Source organism: Neofelis nebulosa, chromosome 17 (assembly GCF_028018385.1).
Source record: "Neofelis nebulosa isolate mNeoNeb1 chromosome 17, mNeoNeb1.pri, whole genome shotgun sequence".
Taxonomy (NCBI): Eukaryota; Metazoa; Chordata; class Mammalia; order Carnivora; family Felidae; genus Neofelis; species Neofelis nebulosa.
Genome location: NC_080798.1, coordinates 3,212,546 through 3,233,205, shown reverse-complemented (window position 1 = coordinate 3,233,205; position 20,660 = coordinate 3,212,546). Strand labels below are relative to the sequence as shown.

General features: G+C 60.9%; 4 protein-coding genes across 5 annotated transcripts; 2 read left to right on the top strand and 2 right to left on the bottom strand.

Annotated features, from left to right (window-relative positions):
* Window positions 1-227: 227 nt before the first annotated feature.
* On the bottom strand, window positions 228-8,803 carry IL11 (interleukin 11). 2 transcript variants are annotated; one of them, XM_058706779.1, is made up of 6 exons: window positions 8,687-8,803; window positions 7,429-7,439; window positions 2,747-2,919; window positions 2,495-2,581; window positions 2,203-2,364; window positions 228-1,431 (listed from the first exon to the last, which is right to left on the bottom strand). In XM_058706779.1, the coding sequence occupies exons 1-6, from the start codon at window positions 8,767-8,769 to the stop codon at window positions 1,261-1,263; spliced, it is 687 nt and encodes a 228-aa protein (XP_058562762.1). In that variant the 5' UTR covers window positions 8,770-8,803; the 3' UTR covers window positions 228-1,260. The 2 variants fall into 2 exon arrangements, with proteins under 2 accessions (XP_058562762.1, XP_058562761.1); XM_058706778.1 differs by lacking the exons at window positions 7,429-7,439; window positions 8,687-8,803 and adding an exon at window positions 4,069-4,217.
* Window positions 8,804-8,948: 145 nt separating this feature from the next.
* Window positions 8,949-11,116, top strand: TMEM190 (transmembrane protein 190). Its single transcript, XM_058706782.1, has 5 exons — window positions 8,949-9,075; window positions 9,168-9,203; window positions 10,448-10,573; window positions 10,661-10,745; window positions 10,832-11,116. Exons 1-5 carry the CDS (start codon window positions 9,018-9,020, stop codon window positions 11,070-11,072), a joined length of 546 nt encoding a protein of 181 aa, XP_058562765.1. The 5' UTR covers window positions 8,949-9,017; the 3' UTR covers window positions 11,073-11,116.
* A 772-nt stretch (window positions 11,117-11,888) lies between these two features.
* Window positions 11,889-15,840, bottom strand: TMEM238 (transmembrane protein 238). Its single transcript, XM_058706780.1, has 2 exons — window positions 14,763-15,840; window positions 11,889-12,017 (listed from the first exon to the last, which is right to left on the bottom strand). Exon 1 carries the CDS (start codon window positions 15,301-15,303, stop codon window positions 14,770-14,772), a length of 534 nt encoding a protein of 177 aa, XP_058562763.1. The 5' UTR covers window positions 15,304-15,840; the 3' UTR covers window positions 11,889-12,017; window positions 14,763-14,769.
* A 1,501-nt stretch (window positions 15,841-17,341) lies between these two features.
* Window positions 17,342-20,010, top strand: RPL28 (ribosomal protein L28). Its single transcript, XM_058706781.1, has 5 exons — window positions 17,342-17,487; window positions 17,851-17,939; window positions 18,035-18,158; window positions 19,667-19,785; window positions 19,877-20,010. The coding sequence occupies exons 1-5, from the start codon at window positions 17,412-17,414 to the stop codon at window positions 19,964-19,966; spliced, it is 498 nt and encodes a 165-aa protein (XP_058562764.1). The 5' UTR covers window positions 17,342-17,411; the 3' UTR covers window positions 19,967-20,010.
* The last annotated feature ends 650 nt before the right edge of the window (window positions 20,011-20,660 follow it).

The following is a 20,660-nucleotide window of genomic DNA, read 5'->3' as shown; positions in this document are numbered from 1 at the left end:
GGTCTTGTTTTGGGGGAAGGGGTTGGCTGGCATTCCGTCCTTCTAAAAAGTGTGTATTTTTTTTTTTTAATGGGTCATGCAAAACACATGGTCACTGTAGAAACTCTGAGTAATTCGGACAAGCACAAATAATGAAAGCACCCATAATCCCACCCTGCCTTCCACCCTGAGGGGACCATGGTCAACATTTTGGTGTATTTTCTTCTAGGAGTATTTTTTTTTTAAATTATTATTGTAAAGTAAGCTCTATGCCCAACGTGGCACTTGAACTCACGGCCCAGAGATCAAGAGTCGCATGCTCTACTGACTGAGCCAGCCAGGTGCCCTGTGTTCTAGGACTTCTTAAAAAAATCTATATATCCATCCATCCATCCATCCATCCAGAGAAGCAAAGTGGGAATCATGCAGTGGTTAGTAGCCTGCTTTCTCTATGTCTTAAAGCCGCCTCTGTATCATCCCCCCTTTATGGCTAATAGTTTTCCATCACACAGATGGGTGTCATTTATTAAACCATCCCTCACTGTTGAACATCTAGGTTGCTTCCAATTTGCTGTTGTGAACTGCCATAATGAATGACCACGAACTTGCAGCCTTGTCATGTACAAGCACTTTAGGGCACTGGATGACCTTCTGGAACCTTCTATTAAATATTTATTGAGAGTCTATGAAGTGCTGTGCACCAGATGAGGCTCAGACCCTGCCCTGGAGGACCAACCATCTCCCCTCTGCTGTCCTGCCCACTAAGGGTCCCTGCCTCCCTCTACTCCAGGGACCCCAGCCCCCAGCCCTCAGAGAAATCACCTCTAAGTGGATGTGTATGACAAATTTAATTTCCCCTTCTGTATCGTACAAAAGTTTCTCGCATTTTGTACAAAAACCCAGGCCTCTTTCCCTTCCCTCCCCACCCCAACACAAAAAGTAATTGTTTAATAAATAATATATGCTCCTGCCTAGGCCCAGAGGCGTGGGGAACAGGGAAACACTGTGGCCAGACGTCTTAGAGATTCAAGAATCCAGGACTCCAGTTCCCTCACCCTTTGGTCCCCAAGCCCACCCACCTCCCACCCACGCCCTTAAATAAATAAGTATAAATAAGGCACAGATGCCCCCCCCTCTTCTGCCCAGGTCTCCTGGAGGGACCGTCTCTAATTAGGGGGAGAAGAAGAGGGGGGTATCTCCTGACCTCCATGCCCCTAGTCCCCAAATAAATAAATAAATAAGATGTGGCATCGAAGGACGTTGGCGGTTCTGTGTAGCTGGTCACAACCGAGTCTTCAGCAGCAGCAAGCCCCGCACGGCCCAGTCAAGGGTCAGGTGCAACCCCCCAAGAATGGCGTGGGCTGCCCTGATGCCTCCCCAGGCGGAGGCTGGGGGGGCCAGTGGGGGAGCTGGTGGGTCTGGGGGTGCTTGGGGTAAGGCCAGGCGGGACATCTGTTGGGAGAAGACAGAAGGTTAGCAATGGGTGGGGGTGCAGTGGGGGTCCCGGGAAGGGGCGTTTGGAACCTGGGAGTCCAGGCTGCATGTTTCCAGAGGGTCTTTAACCTGCAGGGTAGGGTTTCTGGGTGGGGAGTTCTCAACATGTTGGGTTCAGAAAGTGGAGGCTGGGGCCAAAAGGTGGAGGTCTCAAAGCTGGAACTCCAGGGCCAAGCTCAGGGGATTGAGGGGTGAAGTCTATAGAGTCAGGGCTGGGATCCTGATGCTAGGTGAACGCTGGGGGCTGTAGGCTCAAGTCTGGGGTCAGGTCCAAGATCTTGGGGCTGGTGTCTTACATGTGGGGTCTCTAGGATCCAAGCTCAGGGACTCGTGGGTGAGGGCTGGGGTCTCAGAACTGGGAGCTGGAATTTGAGGTCCAGGGTCTTTGTGGTCAGGCCCAGGAACGGGCAACTAAAGTTTTCTGATCTCAGGTTCTTGGGTCTCAGGTTTTGGCGGTCAGGGTTTGGGGGTCTTAAGGGCTCACAACCAGCATCTGAGGTCTTAGAGACTCAGAGCTCAGGATCTGGGGTCGTCTCACCCGAGATCTCAGGATCTAGGCTCTTGAGGTCTGGAGTTTGCAGAGTCAGGGTCCCCAGGCTGGCTTTGGGTCAGGGTCTGGGGCCTCGAGGGGGGCTGGGGGTCTCCGAGCAGGCCTGGAGTCTGGGGTCCCAGGGTCTCAGGTTTCAGGTCTAGGTATGGGGCCTGGGAGCTGCGAGGTCGAGGTCGTACCAGGAGCTGCAGCCGGCGCAGCAGTCTGTCCAGCCGAGCCTGCAGGGCGCCCAGCTCCGGCTCCAGGGTCCGCAAGGAAGGGCCGCCCGCCCGCCGCAGCCACTGGACGTGCCGCAGGTAGGAGAACAGGTCCGCCCGCAGCCGCGTCAGCACACCTGGGAGCTAGGAGGCAGGGCATGGGGGGCATCACGGAACACCTGCCACACGCCTGCTCTGGCCCCCAGCGCTCCTTGCACCCTGGCCACCGCCCAGCTCTCACCTTTGCCCCCTCTTCCCCTTGCCCTCCCCTTACCTGTAGGGCTCCCAGCGCCCCTGCACTCATGGCCAAGGTGGGAAGAGAGTCCAAGTTGTGGTCTCCGTCGGCTGGAAATTTGTCTCTCTGTGGGGAAAAAGAAGCCTTGAGGGGGACCCTGCCCAGCTCCAAGGATCCCCCCATCCTGCAGACAGGCCCCAGACTCCCCCCTCCCGCTGTTTCCGTGCGAGCCCAGAAGCCCTCCACACTCCGGGTCCCTGTCCCAGCCCAGCCCCCGGCAGGGTCTCCCACCAGCTGCGCAGCAAGCTGTCGAGTGTCCGCCAGGAGAGAGCGGGTCAGGAGGACGGCGCTGTCCAGCTCGGCCCGAGGGTCTGGGGAGGCCCGTGGGGGGCCCGGCGGTGGCCCCGGGGCAGCAGCTCTATCCGGCCACAGGCTCAGAGCGACCAGGACCAGGCAGCAAACACCTGGGGGCGGGAGGAGGCAGAGAGAGCTCAGACCGGACTGGTGGGTCCGGGGGGGGGGGGGGGAGGAGGGACTGGGGGTCCCGAGTCCCGGGGTGGCGCGCCCAGGGCAGGTCGCAGGCCCGGGGCGGGCTGCCCTCTCCCTCTCCCGCTCTGGCTGCCCCGCCCGTCGGAGCAGACGCGGCCCGGGGCGGGTAGACGGGCCGGGCGTCTCCCGTCCGCCCCCGGACGCCGGAATCTGGGCCCCGGGGCGGGGCGTGAGGGGGGAGGCACAGGCCAGAACCTGCCCCCTCCCCGGGCCTCGGGAGCCCGAGCCGGACTGAGAGCGGGGCAAGGAGACCGGGACAGGAACCCGGAGGCCCAGACCCCTGCCCAGGGGGACCGCGGAAGGCCGGGCCGTGGTGCCGGGGATGCCCCCGGGGCACACCTGGGCGGAGGGACGCAGAGACGCGGGCGCAGCGGGGACGCGGGAGGCGGACAGGGACCCGGCGGCGGCGCGCTCCCCGGGGGCTCCGGCCCGCTGGTTCCCCGGCAGCCCATCCCCCAGCCGCCCCGCCCACCCCCGCGCCCGCCAGCCAATCAGCGCCCCCCGGGCCGCCCCGCTCCCGCATCACACCCCCAGCCCGCCCCCCGGGCCCTCCCCGGCCGCTGTCTGTCCGTCGGTCCGCATCTGTCTGGCTCTCCCGTTCCTGTCTGCACCACTGTCTCTCTTTCTCTCCTCCCCCTGCCTGGGGGGGTCGGCGTTCGGGACTTGCGCTCACCTCCTCGGGCTCCCTGCCTCAGTTTCCCTCCCGGAGCCTTTCTGTCGGGATGCCCGGGTGTCTGCCGACTCCCAGAGCGTCCCGCGCTCTTGGGGGTCACCTCCCGGCATTTGTCTGTCTCTGTCTGTATGTCTTCATGTCTCTCGCGCTGCCCTGTCTCCGCGTCTCAAATCCGTCCTCCTGTCTCTGCCCGTCTCTGCTCCCGGCCTCCTGCTGCTTTCTCTGAATCTCCTTTCCTGTCCTCCGTCTCTGCCTCCCCACGGCTCCCTCGCTCTCCTCTGTCTCTCTCTGTCCGATTCCGCTGTGTCTGTCTGCTCCCCACCCTCCTCCCCGCGGTCCCTCCCTCCTCCCTTCCTGTCCCCCCCCCCCCCATGAACTTGAACCAACTTACTGTTCATGTCCCCACAGGGCAGGGATTCCCCAGGGCAGGGGGCAGGGAGCTGGGGGCCTTTAACCCTTCCCTGTCCGCTGCCGGGGGGGAGCCCTGGGGGTCAGCTGGGCCTCGGCCTGGGGAGGGGAGGCATGTGCGTGTGAGCAGCGAGGGCCGTGGCAGTGAGGGAGTGTGGATGCCTGGGGGGTTATATAGGGGGCCAGGGCGGGCGGGCGGGGGGCAGGCGGCAGGGGAGGGCGGCCTGACACATCCTGACTCACCCTCCCTGCCTGCCTTTTCCATTCAGACGGAGCCGGCTGCCTCGCAGGGCTCACGCTGCCTTGCTCAGAGGAGGGCACGGAAGGAAAAGTTGGAAAAGTTGAAAAGAGAAAGGGGGGGGGTGGTCGGAGAGGGGCTGGTGAGGTCATTGGCGTCCCCTCCCTCCACCTCCTCGGCCGGCCGCCGCAGGGGCAGACACACACGGCGCAGAGGGCTGGGGCCCGGCTGCGGGCAGCGGGCGGGGGTCCACAGGACCAGGACTGGCACCGAGGGACACAGAGAGGTGGGGATGGGGCCACAAGACGCAGGATGGGGAGGCAGAGCGACCCCGTGGGACGAGGAACGGAGAAAGAGAAGGGGACGGAGCTTGGAGACCCAAGCAAGGAGACAGAGACACTTGGAGAGATGGGGACATTGGGGCAGAGATAGATCCTCTGAAAGGCAGAGATAGAGAGACGGAGACACTAAGGAGATAAACTGCAGTCGCAGAGAGACCCCAGGAGGAAGAGGGACAAAGTTGCAGTCATAGAGGGGAGGCAGGCTGCAGAAGAGATACAGAGAAAACAGAGGAGCAGGTGACAGAGCAGAAAGGCCCCAAGAGACAGAGGCAGGGGGACAGACGCGCTCAGAGACAGAGGTGCTGAACATTGAGGACAGAGAGGGGCAGAGCCTTTCCCCAGGAGACAGGTAGGGATGTGAAGGTGGGGAGAGAAGCAGAGATGGAAAGGAGGTGCGGTACCCCTCTGTGCCTCAGTTTCCTCACCTGTGAAATGGGGGTGACCGAGTACCCATCCTACCCCCCAAACGCCGGGGTAAGAATGACTTCACCCATGCAAAGCACGCAGTCAGCTCTCAGGAAATATGAACCATTGTTATTCTCTTTCTTGATTTTTATTAACACATGCGGGGAGACCCAGAGAAAGAAGGGTGGAGATGTTGCGTGAGCAGAGGAGGCAGGGAGGGTGACAGAACTGCAGAGAGAGTGGCTCAGCCAGGGAGAGGAGCTGGGGACAGGGCACGGGGGACATCTGCATAGAGATCGCGGTGCAGAGAGGCATTGGCGCCAGAGGGGGAGACGCACACAGACGGGGGAACAGCAGCGTGGACATGGTACCCCGAGGAGGGCCAGGCACTTGGGCAGAGCCCCTGAGGGAACAGGTCCAGAGCTCCATTCCCAGGAGCATTCCCCCCCGCCCCCCACCACCACCCAGGACAGAAGCGACAGTGGAAGACAAAGTGACGAGACTTTCCAAAGGTTCCCCAGCAGACTCCCTCTAGGCTCTGTGCTGAGCTGGCAGGGGGGACTCTGGGGATGAATGGAGGCTAGAGTTCTCCCCCTCCCATCCCCCACCATGGGAGGGGGGGGGACGACGGCTCTCCTCCCCAGGGAGGTGAGGTCACAGCCCCCCCATGGTGGGACATGACCTCATTGCTCAGGTAAGAGCTCTCTCTCCCTTGGTCTGTCATGGCCACCCCTTCCAGGGCCCCCCAGGGGCCCTTCCCAGCCCCCGTTCCCGCAGGGACCCAGGCCTCTGACCACTGGGTCTCCGCCCCTCAGGGGGCCTGTTTCCGGCTGAGTCAGCGTGGGGGGCCCAAGGCTGCGTCAGTGAGGGGAGAACTGACGTAGCCCCCCCCCCAGACCGGCGGGGCCAGCCAAGGTGACTCAGGCCACCAGCCTGGGGGATGGACTGGCCTGAGGGGATAGGGACTGGGCCCGGGGCCAGTCTGGGAGCAACAAAAGGGATCTCGAAATGGCAGCCCCTTCCACCTACAGGGAACCAGACCCCCTTCTTCAGCCCAGGGGTCTGGACCCCCAGCCCCTCCTCCCTCAGACCCAGGAGTCCTTCCCCCAGCCCCTCCTCCCTCAGACCCAGGAGTCCTGGTCCCCAGCCCCTCCTCCTTCAGACCCAGGAGTCTAGACCTCCATCTCCTCCTCCCTCAGACCCAGGAGTCCTGGTCCCCAGCCCCTCCTCCCTCAGACCCAGGAGCCCAGACCCCCAGCCCCTCCTCCCTCAGACCCAGGAGTCCAGGCCCTCAGCCCCTCCTCCTTCAGACCCAGGAGTCTAGACCTCCATCTCCTCCTCCCTCAGACCCAGGAGTCCTGGTCCCCAGCCCCTCCTCCCTCAGACCCCATGCCCAGTATCCAGGCCCCAAACCCTGGCTTCCAGGTAGAGAAAGAAGTGTTGCCTTTTATAATTTGGAGAATACGCTACGGAAAAGGTCAGGAGTCTGGGGCCAGGTCAGTGGTGCGTGGCTGGGGCCAGTCCCCCCGCCCCACCCCCAGTGTCGCCTTGGCCATCACCCAGGGCTCTGGGGTCATGTTTGCCCATCTTTCATCCTTCCGGGCTGCAGGAGGCTGAGGGAGATGTGGTGGGCGCAGGACAGGAGGGCGAGGGCAGGGGGAACTCTCCAGACTCCTGGGTCTTCCCCAGGGTGAGGGGTGCTCCAGCTATTTCCACTACAAGGACAGTAAGAAGGAAGGGGTGGGGTGCAGACACTGAGAGGCAGGCCTTGGGGAGGTGACAAGATGACAGGACAAGCAGGAACAGAAACTGTAGCACAAACCCCCAGAGTGACAGACAATGATGTAAAACAATGGGATCTAGGGACACAGGAAGAAACAAACTCGGAGATCAGGGGAGACCCAGTGTGTGAGGCTCTGGTGGGGGGTCACAATCTTGGGGGAAGGTACCACTGGGATACTAGCGGGGAGCCGGGGGTCCTTGAGTGTGCCGACCCCCTGGGGGAGGTGGGGCTGGCTGGTGTGAGGTCAGCAGGTCCGAGGCTGTGTGTGTCCGTCTGTCTGTCCCTGGGGGGTCCTGTCTGGCCTCTGGGGGGTGACGGGGCAGGCGGGCCGCAGAAGCAGCCCAAACCTGTCATTAGCGGTGAGGGCCGTGACGGCGGGGGCCCCCCCAGTCCCAAGTCGCGGTCCAGGGCCCTGGCAGCCCCGCCCCCCACCCCCTCCTTGATCCCTGAGGAATCCCGGGAATTGCGAAGTGGGTCCAGATGATGTTGACACAGGAAATGGTCATCAGCTGCTGGCCTCAGCTCCACAACCCCTATGACCCCCCACCCCCGGCCCCCTGCTGAGCCCCCTCTAACCTGTGTCATCTCTGACGGAGGCAGCCCAGGGCCACTCAGCTCCCACCAGGATGTTTACAGGAGATGCCCAGGGCAGGGGGTCAGCCTCACAGGGCTTCCAGAGAAATGGGATCTGGGCTTCTGGACAGTTGCCCTCAGAGGAGTCCTGGCCTCCTCCTCCCCACTCAGACCCAGGAGTCCAGACTCCCAGCTCCTCCTCCCTCAGACCCAGGAGTCCAGACTCCCAGCTCCCTCCTCCCTCAGACCCAGGAGCCCAGGCCCCCAGCCCCCTCCTCCCTCAGACCCAGGAGTCCAGCCCCCCAGCCCCCTCCTCCCTCAGACCCTGGAGTCCAGACCCCCAGCCCCCTCCTCCCTCAGACCCTGGAGTCCAGACCCCCAGCCCCCTCCTCTTTCAGACCCAGGAGTCCAGGCCCCCAGCCTCTCTCCTCCCTAAGACCTAGGATCAGGCCCTCAACACCTCCTCCCTCAGACCCAAGAGTCCAGACCCCCAGCCCCTCCTCCCTCAGAGACTAGACTCCCAGCCCCTCCTCCATCAGACCCAGGAGTCCTGGCCCCCAGCCCCCTCCTCCCTCAGACCCAGGAATCAGGCCCCCAGCCCCTCCTCCTTCAGACCCAGGCCCCCAGCCCTTCCTCCCTCAGACTCAGGAGTCCTGCTCCCCAGCCCCTCCTCCCTCAGACCCAGGAGTCCTGCCCCCCAGCCCCTCCTCTCTCAGACTCAGAAATCCAGGCCCCAAAGCTATATGGCCTCAGGAGGCCCCTCCTCACTGCCCTGCAAATCTGACTGGAAGTTCACCTGAGAGAACTAAGGATCGCAGTCCCAACCCAGCTCCCCAGTTGGGCTCCTCCTCCTTACTGAGGGGAACCAAATGGGAAGCTTGACGACCTCCACATGGACTCCTTTCCCCATTTGTAGGTGGACTGAGGCCTAGGGAGAAGCCACCCTCAGGGCCCTCACATCCCTAAGGCCCCCTACACATGCCCCATACTTTCTCCACGGGGAGGCCCGGAGTGCCTTTGGGACAAGGGGACTCCTGAGCAAGTGCTCTGCCCCCCTCCCCCGGACCAACCCCCATTTTCCCCTTGTCCTCCTAGCCCATCTCGTTGTTGGTGGGGGGGGCCTCCCTAACAATGGGGCTCAGGGAGCCTCAGGCCCCTGCCCCTGGTTGCTAGGGGGAAGACCCCAGGCTATGAGCTGCCCGGCAGGTATCGGGTTACTAAGTGGAGGGATTCCCTGGCAGGAAGGTCCCCCAGGCCCTACCCCGTGGAGTCCCCTGGTTCACAGGGAGCAGACGCCTTACACCACCACCGCCTCCTCTTTCTGCCACGGAGGCTCATTTTCATGCCCAGGCCCCCACCCCCACCCCACGGCCCTTCCCACCTGGTTGCTAAGGAAGCAGCTTCTTAACAAGCAGGCGTGACCAGGCCAGTGTGACCCCCTCTCCCTTCTTCCCCATGTCAAGGGGGCTCCTTGGCAACGGAACTTAGAACCTTGAAAGCTGGGTGGGCAGTGGGCGGGGCCCAGCTGGTTGCTGGGGTGATGGCCTTCGAGGTCTGTCCCCACAGAGGCCCCAGGGGTCTAGGGAGGCGACATGGTGGGCTCTGGGATCCCAGCTTTGAGCCTCTTCCTGCTGATGCAGGGCTCAGTAGGTGAGGGGGCCAAAGACAGGGTCAGAGTGCTGAGCAGGGAGCCTCCTCAGCCTTCATACCGCAGCCCCAACACCAACCATTTTCCTTCACAGATGGGAATGGAATCCAGGGATTCTTCTACCCATGGAGTGAGCAGTGGATGAAACCCGGGCCCTCCAAGGACAGGGAGCCAGACTAGACTCCTGGGTCTAAAGGGAGTAGGGACTGGGGGACTGATCCCCAGTCTGAGGGAGGAGGGGCTGGGAGCAGGACTCCTGGGTCTGAGGGAGGAGGGGGCTAGGGTCTGGACTCCAGGGTCTGAGGGAGGAGGGGGCTGGGGGTCAGGACTCCTGGGTCTGAAGGAGGAGGGGTCAGGGGCCTGATCCTAGGTCTGAGGTAGGAAGGGCTGGGTGCCTGGACTCCTGGTCTGGGGGAGGAGGGGCTGGGGTCTGGACTCCTGGCTCTGGGGGAGGAGGGGCTGGGGTCTGGACTCCTGTGTCTGAGGGAAGAGGAGCTGGGTGGGTCTGAGGGAGGAGGGACTGGGGGCAGGACTCCTGGGTCTGAGGGAAGAGGAGCTGGGTGGGTCTGAGGGAGGAGGGACTGGGGGCAGGACTCCTGGGTCTGAGGGAAGAGGAGCTGGGAGGGTTTGAGGGAGGAGGGACTGGGGGCAGGACTCCTGGGTCTGAGGGAAGAGGAGCTGGGTGGGTTTGAGGGAGGAGGGACTGGGGGCAGGACTCCTGGGTCTGAGGGAGGAGGAGCTGGGTGGGTCTGAGGGAGGAGGGACTGGGGGTCTGGACTCCTGGCTCTGAGGGAGGAGGGCTGAGGGTCTGGACTCCTGGGTCTGAGGGAGGAGGGCTGAGGGTCTGGACTCCTGGCTCTGAGGAGGAGGGCTGAGGGTCTGGACTCCTGGGTCTGAGGGAGGAGGGCTGAGGGTCTGGACTCCTGGCTCTGGGGGAGGAAGGGCTGGGGTCTGGACTCCTGGCTCTGGGGGAGGAGGGCCGGGGTCTGGACTCCTGGCTCTGAGGGAGGAGGGCTGAGGGTCTGGACTCCTGGGTCTGAGGGAGGAGGGCTGAGGGTCTGGACTCCTGGCTCTGGGGGAGGAAGGGCTGGGGTCTGGACTCCTGGCTCTGGGGGAGGAGGGCCGGGGTCTGGACTCCTGGCTCTGAGGGAGGAGGGCTGAGGGTCTGGACTCCTGGGTCTGAGGGAGGAGGGCCTGGGGGGGGTTGGTGGTCAGGACTCCTGGGTCTGAGGGAGGCAGCGCTGGGGGCAGGACTCCCGTGTCCCGCAGAGTAAGCACCGGGCAGACAATCCCGGAGCCTGCCTTTGGGACTGCGGTGTTCTGAGGCTCCTGGCGGACTCTGTGGCATAGCTGACACGTGTGGTTGGTCCCAAGGCTGTGAGGGAGATGTGTGGGACCGGGAGAGCTGTGGGGGCCAGGCGGCCATCGAAAACCCCAATCTCTGTCTGCGTCTCCGATGCTGCTACCGGGACGGGGTCTGCTACCACCAGCGCCCAGACGGTGAGTACCTGGCAGCAGGGTCCCCTGGGGCTGTGGCCGAGACCCCTCCCCGCCCACCCCGGTCTCAAAGCTGCCTCCTCTGTTCAGCAATGATGCGGAGGAAGCACATGTGGGCGCTGGGCTGGACGTGTGGGGGCCTCCTCTTCCTGATCTGCAGCGTCTGCCTGTTCTGGCAAGTGGGGCTGGGACTCCGGGTGGCACCCCATCCCCAGAGGGGCAGGTGGAAGGTCGAGGCTGAGTGTCCGTCCTCCCCGCCAGGTGGGCCAAGCGCCGGGATATGCTGAACCTTCCAGGCTTCTTAAAGGGCAAATGTGACCCGTCGAGGACCGAGTCTCTGTTGTCCAAGGACCGGGGGAATCTGAGCTACAAGAAGGGGTCCTCGGGCAGCATGCCGGCCTCCCTTCCCCTGGAGGGGAACCTGGACACATCAGGGGCCACCGAAGGGGAAGGGACGACAGAAGGGGGTGAAGAGACGGAAGGGGGAGAGGATGATGATTAGGGGCACTCCTGGCGGGACCCCTCAATACAGATCTAGCATATGGACCTGTGGTGCCTTTTCTAAGTATCATGGGAGCAGGAGATGGTCGAGCTCTGGGGCAGGGAGTGAGCGTGTGTGTGTGTTCGAGTGTGTGTGTGATCGTGTGTGTGCGTGATCGTGGGAGGTCTGGGCTGGGGGGGGGCAGCGGGTAAGCAGGGGGTGGCCTGGGCTGAGGCCGCAGGGCTGAGGGGTGCCCGAACTAGGCTGGGGTGGCATCCTGCCGCCATGAAAATGTGGTCCTCAGCTCTCCTGCGGGAGCATCACGGACTGTCGGCCTCTGCCTGCTGCCTACCCTTGGGATCCTGTCCCCAAGCATGTGCCTGGCTTCCCATCAATGCCTGAGCATGGGAGGGGCCCCTGCTGGACCCGGGCTGTCTCCAGTGGACAACTTTACTCTCAGACTCTCTACAGGCCAGACAGACATTTTCGAGGAAGTGCAGACAGTTGAAGACTCATCCTGACCAGCCCTCCCCCCAATCTCAGGTGTCACCAACTACCCTCCATACATGCTTCCTCCCAATAAATATTTTGCAAGTCTAATTTGTCCCTCTGTGTGCTTCTCGGAGGACCTCCCAAACCACCAGAGGGGCCTGCGCTGAGGGAGGTGTGGACTGAGGGAGGGGGCATCTGTGCTCAAGATCCTGGCCCCACTCTCCCACCGCCCTCTGTGGGGGGTCGGTGTGAAGCGGGCTACAAGGTCCCCAAGGGCATGGGCAGCTCCTCTGGGGGTGTGGCCCGGCCCCAGGGCTGTCCCTCTCCCAGACAGACACACAGTGCTAGGAGGCAGAGCCATTTATGGGGGGGGGGGAGATTGGGGGAGGACTGATAGGCATCCTGGTGGCCAAATGATTTTGGGCACAGCTGCACATCCTGGTCCAGTGCCAACAGGTGGGGCCATGGGTTCGTCTGCAGGAGGAAGGGAAGGGTTAGTGGCTATTCGGGACCCCTCTCAGTATCCATGCATCTGCTGGGCCCCCCACCCAGCGGCCTGAGGGTGCAGGGGAAGGGAGCCCCTTCTTGCTGCTTTAGCCCCAGGGAGCTCACACACCTTCTCCTTTGTTCCTTCATCTCCCTCCAGGCCCCCCTTCAAGGCAGCATCTGTGGGCCTTTAACTCACCGGAGCCCAGTGGTGCCAGGTAGAGAATGAGTGACAGGAAAGTGAGAGAGGAGAGACAGAGACGTGTAGAGGGAAAGATGGGCACAGAGACCAAGACAAAGAGGCACAGGAGACAGGGACAGAGACAGAGACACAGGGACAGAGAAAAAGGGAGATTGACAGAGAAAGAAAACAACAAGAGGGGATAAATAACAAAGAACGGTAGTGGCTCTGTCTGTCCACTCAACGGATTTTGGCTCCAGAGGGAGAAGGGAGTGACCCAGAGCCAGAATCTTCAGGTCCCTGTGTTACAGTTCAAGTTCTCTGTCCTTCATGCACTGGAAACACTTCACCCTGCCCACTAAGGAGTCCTGTGTTTGAACAGGCCTGTCTTCCTTCTAACAGGGGCCTTCGCTCCAGTCAGCTTGGCCCATGTTTCTGGCAGGCAGGTGGCTCCAGCCGGAGATCCATCCAGATGTATTAGACTTTGGGGCAAGGTAAAGGATTTTCAGGGGTCATTTTAACCACTGGTGAGTATTTCTGCATTATATGCCAAATTTTGTGTTAGCCGATGCTTCAGCTATGCAAACATCTTCTATTTTTCTTTCTTTCTTTCTTTCCTTCCTTCCTTCCTCCCTCCCTCCCTCCCTCCCTCCCTCCCTCCCTCCCTCCCTCCCTCCCTCCCTCCCTCCCTCCTTTCTTTCTTTCTTTCTTTCTTTCTTTCTTTCTTTCTTTCTTTCTTTCTTTCTTTCTTTCTTTCTTTCTTTCTTTCTTTCTTTCTTTCTTTCAGTAGGCTCCAAGCCCAACATGGAGCCCAGAGCAGGGCTTGAACTCATAACCCTGAGATCAAGACCTGAGCAGAGATCAAGAGTCAGACGCTTAAACAACTGAGCCACCCAGGCGCCTCGCATACATCTTTTCTTAAACCAGTCTCCTCATCTGAACTACAGAACACAGCAGATGATTGGAGTGACTATTTTCTGAATTCTCACAAAGAAGGGTATATAACTAGTATCATTCTGAAAACATAGGAGAAAAGTTAATTCCTCACATACAAAGAAGGTCTTAGGACATCAGGATTTCACTCTTTTATGGAAACCCATTTGAGAAAGTGATTCAGTCACTCATGCATTCATTGTTCTACCTAGCCGTCCACTCATCGATCCAACCATTCATTCTCTCATCTATCTACCTACCTATCTGCCCAAACTATCCATCCAACCACCCATTCACCCATCTACCAGTTCATCAATCTAACCATATCCATCCATCCACCCCTTCATCTATGCACACATCCACCCAACAACCCATCCATCCACCCACCCATCCACCCATCCATCCATCCACCCATCCAACAACCCATCCAACCATCCACCTACCCACTTATCAACCTCTGATTTCCCGAGTTTACTTTTTGCTAGGCCATGCTAAGAATGAAGACACTAGAGACCCAAGCCTTACAGTCAAGATGTTGCCTGTCCAGCGGGAGAGATAGTACCAGCACACAGATACAACAAGACAGATATAAGAGATAACAGGGGTAACTCAGACAATATGAAGACCCAAAGAATGGCAGCAAAATTGAGTTGGGCCATAATGAACACATGGGAAGTTTTCTGTGTGGAGTACAGACAGCAAGGGCACTCCTGCTATAAGGGAAAGCACGAACAGAGGTCAATTGACATGAGGGAGCCTGGTGTCCATGCACAGAGGGGTGCCATCATAACTGCAAAGAAGGCAGGGGATGCGGGGCTGAAACTTGTGGGGCCCACATGCAGTGAGTGGCTAGGATTTTCTCAGAGGGCAACAGGGAGCCATAGCAGGTGTTTGAGCAAAGCTGGAGAGTGTGTGTTTAGGAAAGGAGATAAAAGGTAGAGGAGAGAGAAAAGGGAAGGAAAGAGCAGTAGAGCCTTCCCTGCATCTCACACTCCTCCCGGTGTTCTTACTCTTTCCCTCTTTTTCAGAAGAATCCCAGCTGTGTGCCCTCGGGCAAGAGGCGGCACCTTTCTGGGCCTCAACGTCCCCTACTGGGATGGGGATGATACTAGGAGTGATGGCACAGAGAGGATTAAATGGGACCTGGTGCCGCTGGGGGCTGGGGTGCAGAGCAGGGTCTCCAAGTGTGGGGGTGAGGTAACAGACATCCCTGGGCCTCGTCTGGGGGGCAGGGTCTCCTTGTGTCTTCCAAGTCCACTGTCATGCCTTGCTGTCTGAGCCTCCACCCTCAAGGCCTTGCTACTCTCCTTTCCAACCTTGACCCCTGTGTTTCCTCCCTATTGTCTCCCTCCATCTCCATCCCCCCATCTTTCCCATTCTTTCCACTTCTATCCCCACCATCTCTCTCCAGCACTCCCCCCCCCCCCCCCCGCCACCTCCCGTCTCTCCAGCTCTCCCCCTGTCTCTCCACCTCCCCCCCCCCTTGCTATCTCTCCAGCTCTCCCCCTGTCTCTCCACCTCCCCCTCCCCGCCTCCCCCGTCACTCTTGCTGTCTCTCCCCTGTCTCTCCAGCTCTCTCCAACTCTCCCTGCCGCCCCACTCGCCGCCCCGCCCCTCACCTCGGGCTCACTCGGTGCCGGCGCCCGCCGCCCCGGGCCCGGCCTCGAGCGTGGCGAGCTGCAGGCGCACGCGGCGGGAGCTGGCGGCGGGCGGCGGGGGCGCGCGGGCGGCACGGCGCGCTCCCCGGGAGCCGGGCGCGGCGCGCGGGCCGGAGGAAGAGGCCGGGGCGGACCAACGGCGGGAGAGCTTGCGCGCGAGGCGGGCGAGCGCCGAGGGCCGCAGGCCGTAGTCGCGCTCGAGCTCCTGGCGCGAGATCTCAATGTTGCCGGTGTACCAGAGGATCCAGCCGAGCAGGCTCAGGAAGACGAGCAGCGCTCCCGAGTAGATGAGCAGGTCGCCGAAGTCGCGGCCGCGCACCTGCAGCTGCGCGAACACGCCGGTCAGCAGCGCCGCCATGCCCGCCACGTCCAGCGCCACGGCCAGCAGCAGCGCCATCCGGCAGCGGCCCAGGCCGGACGCAGGCCCTGGCGCGGCGGCCGGCGGGGACGGTACACCCGGCGGGGGCCCCTGCGGGGCGCCCACCGCTGGCGCCGCGGCCATGGCCTTGCTCCGCCAAGCTGGCTCCCCCGGAGAGCGTTCCGGGGTGCGGCCGGGCCCGGGGCGGGGTCAGGGGACGGCGCCAGGTGTGCCCGGCGCCCTCCTGGTCACCTGAGCTGGCTGGGTGCAGACCGGCCCGGCTTGGGGGAACCCTGGCCGCGGTTTCTGAGCACGTCCCGGCCCTCAGAGGCCTGTGCTGGGGGACAGCCTGGCTCACAGATAAAGGTGGGAGGGGCCTTATTCACCCCCAAGGAGCATGAAGGATCAGGGTTGTCTAAAGAGGCAGCGTGGGGTGCTATGGGAGCCCCGAGGTTGTTTCTGCTCAGTGCCTGTCACCAGGGCCCCCTGCGCACCAGCGCCCCACGGCTGGGCCAGGCGTGGAGGTGGTGGGGGGAGAGGAGGCGTCAAATACAAGAATCAGACAAGGCCCCTGGACCCCAACGAGTTCCGGGAGGCAAAGAATCAGCAGTCAGGGTGCCCTAATGGAAGAAACATGGGCCCTACGGAGCTTTCTCTCGCTCATTGCCTGTCTCCTGGGGCCTCTCCCGCGCCTGGGAATGAACCTAGAGGTGGATGGTTCTTGCAGCCCTGTGCACACCAACCATTAGATCCTGGGCGCTCTGGTGCAACGCTGGTGGTTATAGCGGTGAGCACAGCTGCCTTCCAGACTCTGGGCGCTCTGATGGGGGCAGCAGGCCGATCCCCTGGTTCCCGTCTGCTCAGGAGGTTTTACCTAGTGCCTCTGGACTGCCAGGACTCATTCGGGGTGAAGCCCAAAAGCATAGAGAGGGACCAGACGAGGCTCCTGCCCTCAAGGAATTCCCAGAAATGATCACACATCAGGGTGCCATTAATAATGGGGTCGACCTAAGCCATTGCCATTCCTTTTAGTGAGCTGGGGTCCCCTGAGATCCTCATCACCACCAGCAAGCGCCAAGCCCCGTGCTGGTGAGGCTGAAGCCACAGATCTACATCAGGCAAAAAATAAACCTCCAGAAAGTTTAACGGGTGTGACAGTGGGCACACTGGAGAGGGGAGAACGGGAGAACGGGGGCGGAAGGCAACAAGGCACGGAGAAGAGGCTGGGCCAACAGGTATGGACCCCCTAAAGGAACCAAGAGCTTTCCCACGCAAATCTCTTTTCCTCCAAGGAACTCGATCTTTAGAGGGAATCTATGCCCTCCTGGGGTGGCAGTCTGCGAGGAGATTCCGTCTAGCTTATCTCTAGACTCTAAACTCGAGATTCTAAACTCTAGACTCTAAACGGTTTAAGAGTTTATTTTTTTTATGTTTACTTATTGTTGAGACAGAGAAAGAGCATGAACGAGGGAGGGGCAGAGAGAGGGAGACACAGAATCTGAAGCAGGCTCCAGGCTCTGAGCTGTCAGCACAGAGCCCGACGCGGGGCTCCAACTCACGGAGTGTGAGATCATGACCTGAGCCGAAGTCGGACGCTCAACTGACTGAGCCACCCAGGCGCCCCTAAGAGTTTATTTTAAAAGGACCTGAGGCGGGCAAACTGAGAGGTCTGTCGGGATTAGCTACTGAATTCCGAATGTGGCCGAATGGAAATCGAGTGTTTCCGAACAGACCCGAAAGGGCAAGCGCCAATAAGAGAAGGCCACCACCCAGGGGGAAGAGCGTTTCCTGAGATTTCCGAAAATGGCCGAGCGGGCCTCCGTGCCTTCGTCGGGAATAGCCGAGAGGTTACGATGAGCGGAAGGATCCGAAGACGCTGGAGCTGGCCTTAGGTGATTCACGCATTGGCACGTTCATTCATAAAACAAATGCTTGTTGAGCGCCTATACTGTGCCAAGCGCTGGTGAGCAACCCCGGAGAGAAACCGCTGAGGAAAGGGACTTGGGGCCTCTGAACTGGACCCACTGGGAAATCCAGCCGTGGAATTCCGAAAACACACGAAGGGCCCCCGGAACGGTGGCGCTCCGCCTCCGAGAACACGCCCTCGGGTCCCTGCCCGAAGAGTTCCGAAGGTCTTCGAGCGGCAGGAGACCAGCTGGCGGAAGAGGCCGAACATTTCCGAGCCGCCTCGGAGGCGGACGGAAGGAGGCGGGGACAGGCGGGAGCGGTGCGCGCTCACGGAGGAAGCGGAAATGCGTGTTGGTATTAAAGGCGTCGCCCCGCCCCCTGCTTGCCTCTTTCCGTCTCCGGCTGCTGTAGGGAGCGGAGGTGAGGTTTGGGCTCTCCGTCGGCCCGCGTGGTCGCAGCACTTTTCCGCGGCCCTGGGTCTCTGCCTTTGCGTGGCCTCAATCGCTGCGCCCCTTGTGTCCTTGGCTGTCCGCCCCCGCCCCCCGACTCCACCGCTGGAAATCGCTGTGAATTCTCGAGTTCTCACCCCTGCGTCCCCCGCAGTTAGTCTCGGCCTCCCGAGTTCGGGCCGCCGCCTCCGGTCATCCAGCCCCGTCTGGCAAAGTGCTAGTTCGCTGTGTGCCCCTGGGGACCCCTCTTCGCCCTGGTTCCCAGTCTCACACTGCCCCTGAGGCGCCGGTCCGGGACTCCCTTTGATACCTGTCCCTGCCCCTTTTCCCGCAGCTGCCGCCATGTCCGCCCACCTGCAATGGATGGTCGTGCGGAACTGCTCCAGCTTCCTGATTAAGAGGAACAAGCAGACGTACAGCACCGTGAGTGGGGCTGGGACGCCGGGGTCTGAGGGGGGCACCCTCGCGGTCGCGGGGCCCCTTCCCTCCTCGCGACCCCGATGCGTTCTCCTTCCCAGGAGCCCAATAACCTGAAGGCTCGCAACTCCTTCCGCTACAACGGGCTGATTCACCGCAAGACTGTGGGCGTGGAGCCGGCGGCCGACGGCAAAGGGGTGGTGGTGGTGATGAAGCGGAGATCCGGTGAGCATTCGCCCTGGCTTGGCTCCGGGCTGCAGACCCCTCTCGGGCCACAGCTGTAATGCTGTGGAATCGAGGATTCCCCAGATCGGGAGGGAAGCTGTGTGAGCATCTGTTAAGCTAGCAGGATCTCATCCACACCAGGTGGTTCTAAGGGCTAAGTTGCAGGATCGCATGGTCGTGTGATGTTTTCAGGTTAAGTCCTTGAAGCATGTCGGGGAGGTAGATGTCCCCATTTCACAGGTGGGAAAACAGGCCAACAGGTAAGAGGTGACAGGCTAGTTCTGCATGGGAAGCAGCAGTGATGTGACCCCCATAAACTGCTCTGGGGCCTGGACAGGTGTCTTTAGCAGGTCACGGGACAAAGCTTCAGAGGCTGGTAAAGGTTGAGTCTGTATCCCAGCTCAACTATCTTTGTTTGTTCTTGGGGAGGTGGGAGGGGGGTTGGTTTAAGCGATCGGAATGAGGATTTCCCTGGGCTCTTGAGTACGGCTGCTTTCTCTTTGGGTTTGCGGTCCAGCATGCTGTTCGGTGACAGCAGTGGCCATGGCCTGTTGGCTCTTGATGGGACTCCCGCCCACACTAGAGGGGGATTACTGTCCCTTCTGAGGAGCACAGCACCCGGAGCAAGAGAGAGCTTGGAACGAGCTTGTAGGGTTCCGGTACTCCCGAGAACCCTGTTCTGGTGCTCTGGGCCCTGAAAACTGTACTTTCTTTTCACGTTGGGTGGCCTCCCCCGGGCTGTCAAACTGGACTGACATGAGGAGGTAATGTTTCTGCTCTGAGGTCAGCAACTTGGTCAAGGTCAGTGTTTAAAATCACTGGTGTGGTGCAGCGTCCTTGGTTTCTTGGGTGACCCCTTTTATTACAATCTTTTTTTTGGAGCCCGGAGTCTACCCAGGACCCCACTGTTCTACTTGAGAGCCTAAACCTAGGCCTGCAGCTTTGTGGCACAAGAAAGGGGGTGCTTTCTTTTGATCGTGGGTAGCGGGAGTCCTGGCTCTGCCTGTGCAGGCATGCGGGAGGGCAGGTGCTTGGCCCAGGGCTCTTCCTCACCTTGGCCTTCTCTGGCCCCTTCATGGCTTGCCAGCAACTCAGCCAAGCCTCACTGCTTGTCTCACACCCTTGTTCCAGACGGGGTAGCCTGGGCCCTGGGGTAGGGCAGGAAGAGACCAGAGCTTTGGTGTCCAGAGCACTGGCTGCCTGGCCAGCATGGGGGTTGTGCCCGCAGGGCATGGGCAGATAGCCTGTGTTCACCTAACTGCTGTGTGCCTGTGACCTTGGATGAGAGTTCTCCTTCCAGTGCTTCTGCATTCCTTTGTCAAGTGAGTTGATGACTGTTAGGGATACGGGAGAAGACCCGTCAGGGTGCTTGGCTGGGCCTGGCCTGTGGCAGTACATGGGTGGATGGCGTTGGCACCTGTGTGTCCGGCGTGAGACCACACCACCATTGCCTGGGAGGTCCACTAAAGATCCAGATGACTTTCAGGCTGACCCCTGCCACCCTCTAGGCCAGCGAAAACCTGCCACCTCCTACGTGCGGACCACCATCAACAAGAACGCCCGGGCCACCCTCAGCAGCATCCGGCACATGATCCGCAAGAACAAGTACCGTCCAGACCTGCGCATGGTGAGTGGGGCTGCCAGAACTGAGGCGGGGCCTCTGCCGACCCCTCCTTGGGGGAGGGCTGGTGGGCTGAGCCCGGTCCTTGTCGCTCTAGGCCGCCATTCGCAGAGCCAGCGCCATCCTGCGCAGCCAGAAGCCGGTGATGGTGAAGAGGAGGCGCGCCCGCCCCACCAAGAGCTCCTGAGCACCTATTTCCCCCTCCCAAGCAATAAAGATGTCAGCCACCTCGCCTGGGGCTCCGCGCCTGTGTGTATGTGTGCCTGCTTGTGCAGGGTGTTCTTCACCATAACATACAGGTCACAGCGTCCGGGGACCGGAGGGCCCAGGGAGGGGGCTGGTGGAGCCCAGGCCCAGGTCTTGCTGGCGATGTCCAGGCCAGCATTCCTGCTCCTCAGGCTGGGGGTTGGTACAGGGTCTTCCTTTTTCTTTTTTTTAATGTGTATTTGTGAGACAGCAAGCAGGGGAGGGGTAGAGAGAGGTGAGAGCATCCCAAGCAGCCCGACGGGGGGGCTCGAACTCCGGAACTGTGGGATCCTGACCTGAGCCGCCCCGGTGCCCCTGGTACAAATTCTTACTCTGAACATCAGAGGTGACTGTCCAGTGCAGCAGATTAGAAAGTGGATGCTGAACACGTAAAGTTGACTACAGTCCTCACAGTCTCAGACTCTGTTGACACAGGACACAGCTTCAAGAAAGACTGGTGGAGCCTCAATCTCATGGATGGGGATTGGGGCCAAGGGTCAGCCCACTGTCATGTCCTGTTCATGTCCTGGTTCGTGCCTCGTGCATGTGTGGCCTGTGAACACGAGAGCACGTACGCTTTAGGGCTTTGTGGTCTCAGACTGGACAGCGGACCCTTCCTAGAGGGTGTCCAGATG

Coding starts and splice junctions, on each gene's coding strand:
- IL11 (XM_058706779.1), bottom strand. CDS start 8,769: ATGAAAATGAGCCTCCGTGGCAGAAAGAGGAGGCGGTGGTGGTGTAAG. Junction 2,365..2,494: donor GGGCGCTGGGAGCCCTACAG/GTAAGGGGAGGG, acceptor CCTGCCTCCTAG/CTCCCAGGTGTGCTGACGCG. Junction 1,432..2,202: donor TGCGCCGGCTGCAGCTCCTG/GTACGACCTCGA, acceptor TTCTCCCAACAG/ATGTCCCGCCTGGCCTTACC.
- TMEM190 (XM_058706782.1), top strand. CDS start 9,018: ATGGTGGGCTCTGGGATCCCAGCTTTGAGCCTCTTCCTGCTGATGCAG. Junction 9,076..9,167: donor GCTGATGCAGGGCTCAGTAG/GTGAGGGGGCCA, acceptor TTTCCTTCACAG/ATGGGAATGGAATCCAGGGA. Junction 10,574..10,660: donor CTACCACCAGCGCCCAGACG/GTGAGTACCTGG, acceptor TCCTCTGTTCAG/CAATGATGCGGAGGAAGCAC.
- TMEM238 (XM_058706780.1), bottom strand. CDS start 15,303: ATGGCCGCGGCGCCAGCGGTGGGCGCCCCGCAGGGGCCCCCGCCGGGT.
- RPL28 (XM_058706781.1), top strand. CDS start 17,412: ATGCGTGTTGGTATTAAAGGCGTCGCCCCGCCCCCTGCTTGCCTCTTT. Junction 17,488..17,850: donor GGCTGCTGTAGGGAGCGGAG/GTGAGGTTTGGG, acceptor CTTTTCCCGCAG/CTGCCGCCATGTCCGCCCAC. Junction 17,940..18,034: donor ACAAGCAGACGTACAGCACC/GTGAGTGGGGCT, acceptor TCTCCTTCCCAG/GAGCCCAATAACCTGAAGGC.